The sequence below is a fragment of the Echinops telfairi genome, unplaced genomic scaffold (genome assembly GCF_000313985.2).
Source record: "Echinops telfairi isolate 266 unplaced genomic scaffold, ASM31398v2 ScPeMD7_7409;HRSCAF=8447, whole genome shotgun sequence".
In the NCBI taxonomy this organism is placed as follows: Eukaryota; Metazoa; Chordata; class Mammalia; order Afrosoricida; family Tenrecidae; genus Echinops; species Echinops telfairi.
In genome coordinates, this window is record NW_022111309.1 from 10,605,646 (window position 1) to 10,616,818 (window position 11,173).

General features: G+C 52.2%; 1 protein-coding gene across 1 annotated transcript in view; it reads right to left on the reverse strand.

Moving 5' to 3' along the window:
- Positions 1 to 11,173, reverse strand: part of SLCO3A1 (solute carrier organic anion transporter family member 3A1) — a 151,351-nt gene that overhangs the window by 73,312 nt on the left and 66,866 nt on the right. Inside the window, exon 3 of the mRNA XM_004709866.2 lies at positions 5,201 to 5,464. Coding sequence (XP_004709923.2) covers positions 5,201 to 5,464 — 264 coding nt within the window. The remainder of the gene's footprint in view (positions 1 to 5,200; positions 5,465 to 11,173) is intronic.

Consider the following 11,173-nt stretch of genomic DNA (forward strand, 5'->3'; position numbering starts at 1 on the left):
CCCCCCAAGCCTAGAGACCAGAGCAGAAGTGTCCCTGTGGGTTTCCGAGGCTGTAAATCCTTATGGGACTAGAAAGCCTCATCTTGCTGCCCAAGAGCAGCAGGTGGTTTCAAATTGCTGACCTTGCAGCTAGCAGCCCAATGTGTAACTCACTCCACAATGAGGAAATTACTCAGCTGGAATTTGAACCCAGGAGGTTCTGCCTTATGGTAGTTACATAATCTGGTGTCAAGTTGGGACTTGAGCGGATTAAGAGTGAAGGGGTGGAGTCTAGTCTGTCAATCTGGTCATCGCCAATGAGGCCTCTGTGTGGGCATGGCTTTCTCCTGAGCATTCTGGGAAATCTGATTTTCCTGCTTGGAGGTGGGAGACAAATTCTCTCTTGGCTCACTCCCTGGGAGACATTGCTGCTGACAAGACACGTGGAACTACTCTAGTGCCCTGAGCTGGAGAAGCCACCTGGACCTACCCTGATGCAACCAGACCTCTGAAGCCGGAGAAGCCATGTAGAGACCCCTGCCAGCGCTGAGATGTTTACAACGCCACTGGATCCAAAGACTCTCTACCCACTGGCCTGTGATCATCCTGCATTCCACGTCATTGCTTGTGTTTTGTGAGTCTGAAGAGGACTTTATAGATTGATGTTGGACATATGGACGAATATTGGACTTGTGGGCTTGGACTGGACTGGTTGGGATGCTTTCTTAATGTACAATTACCCTTTATATAAAACTCTCTCATATACACATATGAATTTTTGTGGATTTGTTTCTTTAGTCTAGCTGGACTAACACATGCCTCTTCCTGCACCAGGGGTGAATCGTCTCAGGGGATGGCTGCCCGGGCCCCAGTGGGGAATGGGGTGAAGTGGCTGCTCTCAGGCAACACTAGCTCTTTGCAGGGGACTTCCGTTCTCAGAGCACCGCACGGGGCACAGATAGACAGCTGAAGATGAAACCCAAATCAACAGGTGAGCATTTTAGCAGACAGAATGTCAGAGCAACGTTAATTCTTCTGCTATCTGCCAGTCTAGTGGGCTTCTTTGGTCCCATAACGTGCAAACCTCACTGCTTGGACACGACCTGGTAACTGAAGGCTGTGGATGGGGTACAGTCCAGGAACCCGAGGAAGCACAACATGGTGCTCTGGGCACAAGTGCCACAGGGCAAAAGCTTTGTCCCACGTGGAGAAACGAAGGATGTGGCTTGCCTGAGCCCCTCTCTGTCCCTTGCATGGGTCCTATTTGCATAATGGCTCAAGGCTCCTGGGGATTCTTCTAGACACACTGCCTTCTGTTCCTGCTGGTGCTGCTTTTATGCCAATTAATGGACCTAATAACTATCCATTCGATATTAAAATCCTTAATTATCCAACGCAAAGACTAAGTGCATATCAGCCACGACTTGGATGACTTATGGGTTAGCAAGTCCCAGACCAAGTACTCCACGGCGTGCCTGACACCACACCCACAGAACATCCAAACCCCCTCCCCCCACCTCCTTGCTGCCAGGACCCTGCGTTCGTACTGCATGGCTCCCCACACTGGGACACAAGCTACATTGGGGACAGCTAGGCCTCCCGTGTCCAGTAGATTCTCAGTAACTATTGACTGAATTGAATGAACGAGTTAATAAGTACTTAAGTCACAGTCCAAGCATTCCGACGTCATCACATGTCTCAAGACTCAGCTCGGCTTCCTTGCTGATTCATCCCTCATCCCTCAACTGTGGTCCAGAAAAGGTGTGCTCTTCTCTGCACATTGGCTGTGTCTTCAAAACCTTCAGAGCCTTCTGCTACCCCCCTTCTGTCTTCATGGGCTTGCTGGGCTGTCCTTGCTTTGAGCAATGAGTTATTTGATTGCAAAATGCGGTCTCTTTCATCGTGCAATCTCCAGAGATGAAACACAGGAGATTATTGGAGCAGGTTTTACGGGTCAGAACCACAGGAGGACAGGGTTAGACATCGCAGGAGCATGAAAGATCTGAGCAGGTAGTCGCCCAAAGGCCAGAGTATCTCCAGTAAAGCCTGCTCTTGTGCCAGCCAAATTGATTTCTTTTGGGTCTGGGTACTGAGATATTCTTGATGGCCAGCTAAGTGACTGAGGAGCAGTAGTCACTGCCCCCAGCTTCCTGGCGGCTCCATGAAGTGAGCGTACCGACTTGGGCAGGCATTCTTTCACGGAGCATATTTTCTGAAGGTGTGGGCAAACCCCACAGGGCTCTAGGAATCGAAGGGGTACTGTGGTAGTTATGTAATCTGTTGTCAATCAGGTCATAGCCAATGAGGTCTCTGTGTGGGCTTGGCTTTCTCCTGAGGATGCTGGGAGCTCCTGTATTCCTCCTTGGAGGCGGGAGACACTCTCTGTGCTCAGTTCTTGAGAGACATCCCCGAGGAGAAGCCACATGAACCTACCCTGATACAGCTAGAGCCCTGGGAGCTGGAGAAGCCAGTGGAGACCCACGCCAGCACTGAGATGCTTACACCGCCACTGGATCCACAAGACTTTCCAACCACTGGGTCTGTGATCGTCTTGCATTCGGCATCATTGCGTGTGCTTCATGAGTCTGAAGAGGACTTTATAGATTGGTATCAGACATATGAGTTAATATCAGACTTATGGACTTGATCTGGACTGGACTGGGATGTTTTCTCAATATTCAGCTGCTCTTGAATATACAACTCTTTCTTATACAATTGTGAGTGTCTATGAATTTGTTTCTCCAGCCCACCCCGACTAACACAGATACCAACTGGGATGTTTCAACAAATAGATACAACACTAGAAGCACTCACTCATCCATGACAAGACATTTGGCAGACAATAACCTGACCAACTGATTGAAAGAGATCTAAAGTGGTGCCTATTCCACACACATACAAAAAGGTGATCCCAGAGAATGCAAAAAGTATCAAACAGTATATCATTAATATCATGTGTAAGTAAAATTTTGATGAAGATTATTTAAAAAAAAACCCCGATGATATCAAATAGTCTATCAACAAGGAGCTACTATAAATTCCATCCAGATTCAGAATAGTATATGGAACACTGCTATATCAGGCATGTCTCGGCTGAAAGCGGAGCATGTCACGAAGCTATCTATCAGTGTTTGATTAACTAGGCAAAGGTATCGGATTGGGTGGATCATAACAAGTATGGATAACAGTGCAAAGGACAGGAATCTCAAAGCACCACATTGTGCTTCTGCAGTCCCCATGCACAGACCAAGAGGCAGCCATTGGAACCCCACAAAGACGCAGTAGATGGTTTCAGGGCTACATAGGCGTGTGTCACGCTGGAATCTGCATGCTGAGCAGATCATCCAAGGAGCTGGATTATATGGAGATGAATGAGGCTTCAGGAAGACCCCTTAACAACCTGCAAGATGCAGATGGCACAGCCAGAATATCAATCCGTCTTAGGAAAATAAAATCTTCACAACTAGACCAATAAGTGCCATACGGCAAAAGGAAGAAATGGCTGACGTTGGGAAGGCTTTCATTTGACTTGGATCCATAATCCATGTCCACGGGCGCAGCAATCAAGAAACACAAGGACACACGGTGCTGCGGAAATCTGCTGCCAAAGATCTCTTTAAAGAGTTAAGCAGCAAAGATGTCACTCAGGACTAAGATGAGCCTCACCGCAGCCATGGTGCAGTTGAGGACCTGCTCCGCCTGTGAAAGCCGGACAACGAAGAAGGAAGAAAGGCTGATGGCGTCCAAGGGTGGAACTGGTGAGAAATATGGAAGATGCTATGTCTGCCAGAAGGAGGAACAAGCCAGTCACAGAAACAGCACCTACAGAGCGCTCCTGACACAGGAGGCGGGAGCGATTTCAGCCCACACACTTTGCCCAAGGCCTCAGGTAGACCAGCCACTGGAGAAGGCTGCCGTCCTTGGGAATGCAGATGGTGAACGAAAACGAGGAAGCCCCTCAATGAGATGGCTTGACACAATGGTTGCAACAGTGGGGTCAAGTGTAGTCACGAATGCGAGGAGGGGGCAGGACCAGGCGTGTTGTTGTTGTTGTTCTAAGTAGGTTGGCTGGGTGTCAGAACCACACTGAGAGCACCTAACAAGAACAATCACAACAAGAGGCACTCTGAAATGTCTCCTGTGGACAACGCCCTTTCATCCATGCTCTGAGTCACCGGCCAACACTGTCAGGGAAAGTGCTCCGGCCTGACAGCGGTGGGAAGGAAGCACGGAGAAGTTCATGACACCGGAGCTAGTGGAAAGCAGAACTGAGCTCTAAGCCCACAGGCATCTGAAGGTGGATTCTCACGCATCTTCCAGAGAAGGTGTCTGCCAAGATAGAGAAACACGGCAGAGACTCCGAGTATGCCCTGTCTACATCGAGCACTGGGCTGGAGTTGTAAAAACCACTTGGGACCCTGCAAAGAAATGGCCATCTCTCTTCCTCCCATCCCAGTTTTCCTGTGAAGCAGGGCCCAGCCTTGACCTTGATTGCCTAGATCCACCCTCTCACATCTAACTGCAGGAGAGGACTCTGGAAGTTAAGAAGCACCGCCCACCCCTCCCTGGGGGAGGCTGTGACTGACAGAAGCTGAGCAGTATTGGAGGATGGCAACACATGTACAAATCAGCTTGATACAACTGATGTATGGAATGTTATAAGAGCTGTAAGGGCCCTCACTAAAATGATTTAAAAAAAGATTCACAACCTTGATAACCCTTTATAGGGAACCTGGGAGTTGGAGTGGATTCTGTGACAGAGGGTCTGATTGGGTTTTAAAGGGGGGCACAGGGAGGTGACTTCAAAAAAACGCTCTCTGCTGCAGTGCTCCAAGTGAGAGGGAAGAACTAAAAAGGGGCCCATGGAAGGTCTGGCGACCTGCTCCCTTCCCTCTGTCGGCATTGACATAAGTAGACGCCAGGGTCCAGGCAAACCACGGGGGTCTCTGCGGGGGAGAAGGTAAGCTATCTGGATCCTTCCATAAATGGCAGTTACTTCTCTTCCATTTCTATCAAGCAATGCAGGTCACTCCCTTCTTGGAGTGAGTCAAGCAGGGCGAGCATGTCAGGCCAAACACACGTGAAAGGGCATGGGGTCGAGGGAGGCCAACGCAGTGGCAGCTAACCCCAAGCCCAAGCGGCCTGAAGCCAGGCCTGATCGCTAGCCCTCCCTGCCTCCCGGCCACCCCACCCTTTCTCCAGGGGGCCAGGCCACCTGTACCTCTCAGCTGTTGGAAGCAGGAGGCGCTGCTGTCCGGCTCCAGGGGGTGCCTCAGAACCCCGTTGCTGGGCTTGGGCCTCTCGTATTCTCTTTCGGGGAGCATGGCCTGCTCACTCTCCAGGGCAGGGTCTGAGTGCGGGGGCAGGGACTGTGGGAACCCGAACATCAAGAGGGAGGAGAAGAAGAGTAAGGCACCGCAGAGCAGAAAGCCGCCCCACCAGGCTCCGATCCAGCGGGGGTCGTCCGGCGTGATGTCCAGGTTACCTGCGCAGAGAAAGAGGAGAGTTTAGTGCCGGGGCTGAGGGGTTCAGGGATTCCACTGGGCTCTGAGCCAGGTGCACAGGGAGGCAGAGACCTCTGGAAATGGACCAGTTCTGGGTTGGGAAGCTCATCATTCCAGGTTGGCCCTTCTGTTTCTCTGAAAGTCGAAAACGAATCTTTTTCCTCCCTAATTTTCTTGTCTACCCTGTGTTGTATCCGTCTAAACAAAAACAGCGAGAAACCAGCCATCCTGGGATAACGGGCTTGGCAGAGCTGCCAAGAAACACGCACAAAAGCACAAGGAAACAAAACCAGATTAATTGCTCAAGGGGGTAATTGAACAGGTGTGCTCCTCGCTGAGCCTCGCTCCCAGGAGTGAGACTCTGGTGGATGCCCAATCAATGCCCCTCATAGGCAGCCACCAGCAGGATCTCAGCGGAAACTTGTGGGTGGCTCTGATGCCGAACAGGTCCAGAGGTGCTTTCAGGCCAAGATGGACTAGGAAGATGCGAGGCATCCTATTTCCAAAACTCAAGCAAACCATGCAGTACCCCGTGGATCACAATGGCCGGGTCCACAATCCACCCTAAGGTGGGTTCAAGCACATGTGGCAATTTGTTCCATTGTGCGTGTGTTTACCGGGGAAACACCATGGCAGCTGCCAACAACTCCCCCCATGGCCCCCTCCCATGGCCCCCAAAGGCAACCCATCTGAGATTCCATTCAAGACCCCACTGTCTTAGATCAAGGTCACAGTCTCACTTCTACTGTCACCTTAGACCAGTGACTTCAACTCTCCGTGCTGCAGTTTACTGATCGCTACAACACTGGCCATGCTTATGGTTGTCAGGAAGATTAAATAAGCCACGCAAGATGTTTTTGTATCTAAGAAGGGATTTGGGGAGATATAAGAGGTCCTCAGAAGAATGCTAGGTGTGTGCTTGTTAGTTGGTATTGTTCTTGCCAGGGGGCCTGTACTCCTCAATTGCAAGTGGGGAGGTGAATTCAAACCCTGTTGGGGCCTTGTGGATTGGGGCCAGCCCTCTTACAATGCCTTGCAGCTGACTCACATGCTTAAAGGAGATGTGCACACAGTTTGGTTGCCCTGTGCTTGTTTCTTTGCTTTGCCAGTGAAGTCTTGGGGTCACTAACTACTTGGGAGGGTCCTCACTCTCCGCTCCAGCTACCTTGCATAGCCCCTCTCCTGGCTAAGATGCTGGGGAATGTCTCTTTGAGGATAAACCTGTGCCCGTGGAGCCCAGGAGATTGTTGGAGACACAGGCAGGGCAAGGGCATTGCTGCCGGCTGGGCCAGATGGATGGACAGACGTGTGGGAAGTAAGGACAACAGATACCAGATGGTGCGCTCTCCAAAGCCCTTTGGCTTGAACTACAGAGGCAACATTAGAGACGCTAGCCATTGTCTATTGGAGCTGTGATTTGTCCAAGACACAATGCAAAGTGTTCCTGGACATAATTCCCCACAAGTCTACCAGGTGGGGACTTCCGTCCCTACTTCACAGATGAGGCTACTGAGGGAAGGGTAGAACCAAATCCAATGAGCTGACTTGCGTTCTCTAAAAACATATACGGAAGTCTGAGCCTCTGTGCTTGTGAATCTAGTCCTGTTTGGTGGCTTCTCGTGATGTGAACCAAGTCACACCTGAGTAGGGTGGGTTCCAGACGTCATCACTTGTGAGTTACCAATGGAGCAGAAGGACCCAGGGAGGACACAGGCAAAAGAGGAAGGCAGGTAGTGGAGACCGAAGTGTCTACAAGCCCAAGGATGCCAAGGGTTGCTGGCAAGTACTACAAGCTGAAATTGGCAGAAGGTGCCTTCCCCAAAAACCATGTGCTCACATCTAGCCTCCTGAACAATGAGAACATAAATCCTGGTTTTTAAAGCCACCCATCTGTGGTGTTTCTTAGGGCAGTGCCACATAATTAAGACAGAGACCTTACAATAAACTGAACTACAATAACCAGACACTACAATGGACCAGAATTCTTTGAAGAGTTGCATGCTGAAGAGGCTACAATGCTAGCATTGGAGGACTTGGGGTTCAAGCCCAGCTCTGGAGTTCCTAGCTTGCTACTCAGTGTGCTACCTTCCCTCCCTGAGCCTTAGTTTCATCATTTGCACAAGAAAAATGACATCTACCTAGAAGGGCTGTGAGGATGAAAGACTTAGAACAAGCATGACTTGGCAGAGAACCGAGCAGGCTCTGCCTATTTGGGGAGCCAAGCCATCTAGTCAGCACTGGAGCAATTTCCAAAGGTGTTGAACTTGTGTGTCGGAGGGGAATGGTGCTCCACGGAGGTGTCAATGCTGATGTTTTAGAAAGCAGATCACCAGATCTTTCTTCTGCGGTGCCTGGGGTGGCCTCCAACCTCCCGCTTCATTGGCCAGCAGCTGAAGGTGTAGCCACTTGCACCATCTAGGGTCTCCTCACAGGGCAGCTCATACAATGTGTATGCTATTGATGGGAACTTGGGCGCGTGGATGTGATCCGAGGGCACGGCCTGGGAAAGGGCCGCGGACCTTGAGAGCGGCCAAGGCCAAGGAGGGCAGAGACAAGGGAGTGAGCGCCTGGCTGGGGTCGCTGAGCAGCAATGGGTTCCCTCATTACCCACTGTGCTTCACCCTTCACCTTCAGCCAAGCAAGGCAGGACCACCAGAGGCAGTGAGCGCAGCTGGTGTATGGAGCGAGCTGGCGCATTCCCGCCCTGTCCACAGGCTCAGATGGAGGCAGATGTGAGCGCGAACAGAGCATGCCTGGCTAGCTGAGGGACCAAAATCAGTACCACAGAGACGTCAGATTTCAGTGAGGAAGAGAGTGACGCTGCTGCGTGTGAGAAAATATCTCAGGGAGAGGGCCTGCAGGGAGTGTGTGTGTGTGTGTGTGTGTGTGTGATAGAGACAGAGAGAGAGAGAGAACAAACATACCAGGGAAAGGGGCTGCAGGGTGTGTGTGTGTGTGTGTGTGTGTGTGTGTGTGTGAGAGAGAGAGAGAAAGCATCCCACCGAGAAGGGCTGTAGTGGTGTGTGTGTGTGTGTGTGTGTGTGTGGCGCCTGTGTGGACGTGCCACCTCATTGCCTGTAGGCACTGGCATGCATGGGGGAAGCCACCGTTCCTGGCCATCAGTGGGGCAGGGTAGAGCGCGCCATCAGTATAGGCACTAAGGAGGGTGCCATCTGGACCCGGGGCGGGGGAAGGGCTCTGCGTGACAGGGTGAAGGCTGGGATTTGGTAGCTATACAAAAGCTGCAGTTGACCGGAGATTTGGGAGCTATTGATCCCCACCCCCTTCCCTTCTCCATTTCAATTACCCAGAGCCTGGGGCAGGGAGAGAAGCGGCGGCCTGCTGAGGGGAAATCCCTGGGCTTTGGAGCAGGCAGCTTAGGGAGCAGAGACTGAGTCTGAACCTGGGGCTCACGGCGGACGGTCAGTGTGGCAAACCCAGCCTTGGAACTGTCCTTCTGAGGCACGTCCTGTTTCTGGCTGTCTCCAGGGCCAAATGACAATACAAACAGTTGTGGTCATGCCCACTGAAACTCAGGGGACACCCATGCATCACCACAGGGCTGAGGGCAGTGGGGTTTTCAGTGACAGACCACCTAGAGGCACACCACCAGGCCTGTCTCCCAGGCTGCTGACTCTTGGGCGGACTCAAACATCCGACCTTCCATCCAGCAGCCCAGCCAGTTAACAGTGTTCGCCACCAGCGACTGCCCACGGTGAACCGTATTCTTCTCGGGCGTTTTGGTGGAACTGCCCAGAAGGGCCTGGCACAGGCGCTCAGGTCTCCAGCCAGCTCCTCCTCCTCAGGGACAAGGAGACGTGGCTCCCTGCTCTGTGCGGCCGGTGTGATCAGATGACTCATTCTGCCACTGAAATGGGCGCAGTGGGACTTCTGAGCTAGTGCACGATTTCCCACTCGCCTGTCCTTGCCTGCTGACGCAGACGCGTGGGAAGTCCTAGAAGATGGGAGCTGAACGATCCCATCAGGGAACCGTGTCTCCCTGCTGACCGGTACAGGCCACACCGTTCCCGCATCCTCAAGAAAGACTCCGTTATTGGAGTCAGCTTCTGGAGTCAGTGGTTCTCTTGGCATAACCGGACATGCCCCGAGGAGCACAACCGCAGTGTGAAAGCTACTTGGGGCGAGGGGAGGGCGGAGGAGCGGGAGATGAGTCCAATAGCAGCCACCAGCAGGAGGTTGGCAGCTGGTTGATCTCTCAGGAGGCAACAGACAGCTGTATTTGGTTCAGCTGCAAATGGCAGCTCCTTCCCCCACCCCACACACACCTCCCCTGTCTGCTGGGCTGGCTAGTGCGTGCCTTAGGACAGGTCTCTGTGGATGCTGTCTCCGGCCAGGTGGGCACAGTCAGGCCGTGCGCGTGGATGGGGGCAGCCTTTTGGCTACATTCCTGAAGATGTTTCATGGAAACAAGCTGTGTGGTCGAGTGAGGCTATGGAGCCAGGTACACCTGCGGTTTGAGTTCCTGCTCTGACGTTGACAAGCTGTGTGCATGAGCTAAGCGCTTAGGCTCACAGACGACCTAATGTTTACCGTGTGCTGACACTTACTGGCCAGGCACTGAGGAGTGTTTTACATCATTAACTCACAGACGCCACACTCAGACTTGTAAGGGGCACTGCACCCAAGATCATGGATTATAATCCGTGTAGGTGCACATGAGGTCTGATTCCAGCACCTGGGCTCTTGCTGTTAAGTCCAGGCACCGTGGTGGTACAGTGGTTACTCTTTGGACTGTGATCGTGGGGTGGGCAGTTGGGAACCACCAGCAGATCCTTGGGAGAAAGACTGGGCTTTCTATTCCCATAAACAGAGCCTTGGACACCCCCGGGATCACTGGGAGTCAACGTTGACTGGATAGCAATGAGTGAGCGTGAAGTCCATGGTCATGTATCACTAAACAATGTTTCCCCGGTCCTGGGCCAAGTCCATCCCGGAATCCATGAAGGTGGTGGCTGTGGCACTTTGTCTCATAGAGGATTCCTCTCGTTTTCCGTTGGTCCCCTGCCAAGGAGAGTGTCCTTTCCGAGCACTGGCCTTGCGGGGACCTCAAGACCTTCACAGCAGAACAGCCAACTTCCCGAGCACTGCGGATTGCAACATCTCCTCAGAGGATCGGCCTTTCCTCCCGCGGGAATGTGCTCGGTCAGCTGAGGGGGTCGAAGGAGAGCATTTATAAGGGCCGGTTCATGGCTGTTATTAATACTCTTCTTCTAGTAAACACCCCATGTGACGGTCAGCCAGTGACATGGTCAAGGGCCTCTCAAGTCCTTCTTGTCTCCGACCCTGCTGGCAACGGGGCTTTCGACTGACAGACATCTAAGGAACAACACGATGACAAGAACACGCATCTCTTTCTCCTGCAGAAGATGGGCTGAGGGAGCCACCTGGGGATCGAGTGTGGATCAAAGGCAGCCACTGCTGAATTATACCCATGTCTAAGGGCAGAGAGAGGAGCCCCTCAGGCAAGCTGCACCATGGATCCCTCTCGCTCACTCTCTCTCTCTATGCACCATGGATCTCTCTCTCTCTCTCTCTCTCTCTCTCTCTCTCTCACACACACACACTGTGTGTATAAAACCGCCCAGGTGTAGAAGCACCCTCTTGCCAGCACCCAGCGGCACTAAGGCCAAGATGCCAATCAGACTTCTTCACTGGACTCTGTCTTTGAT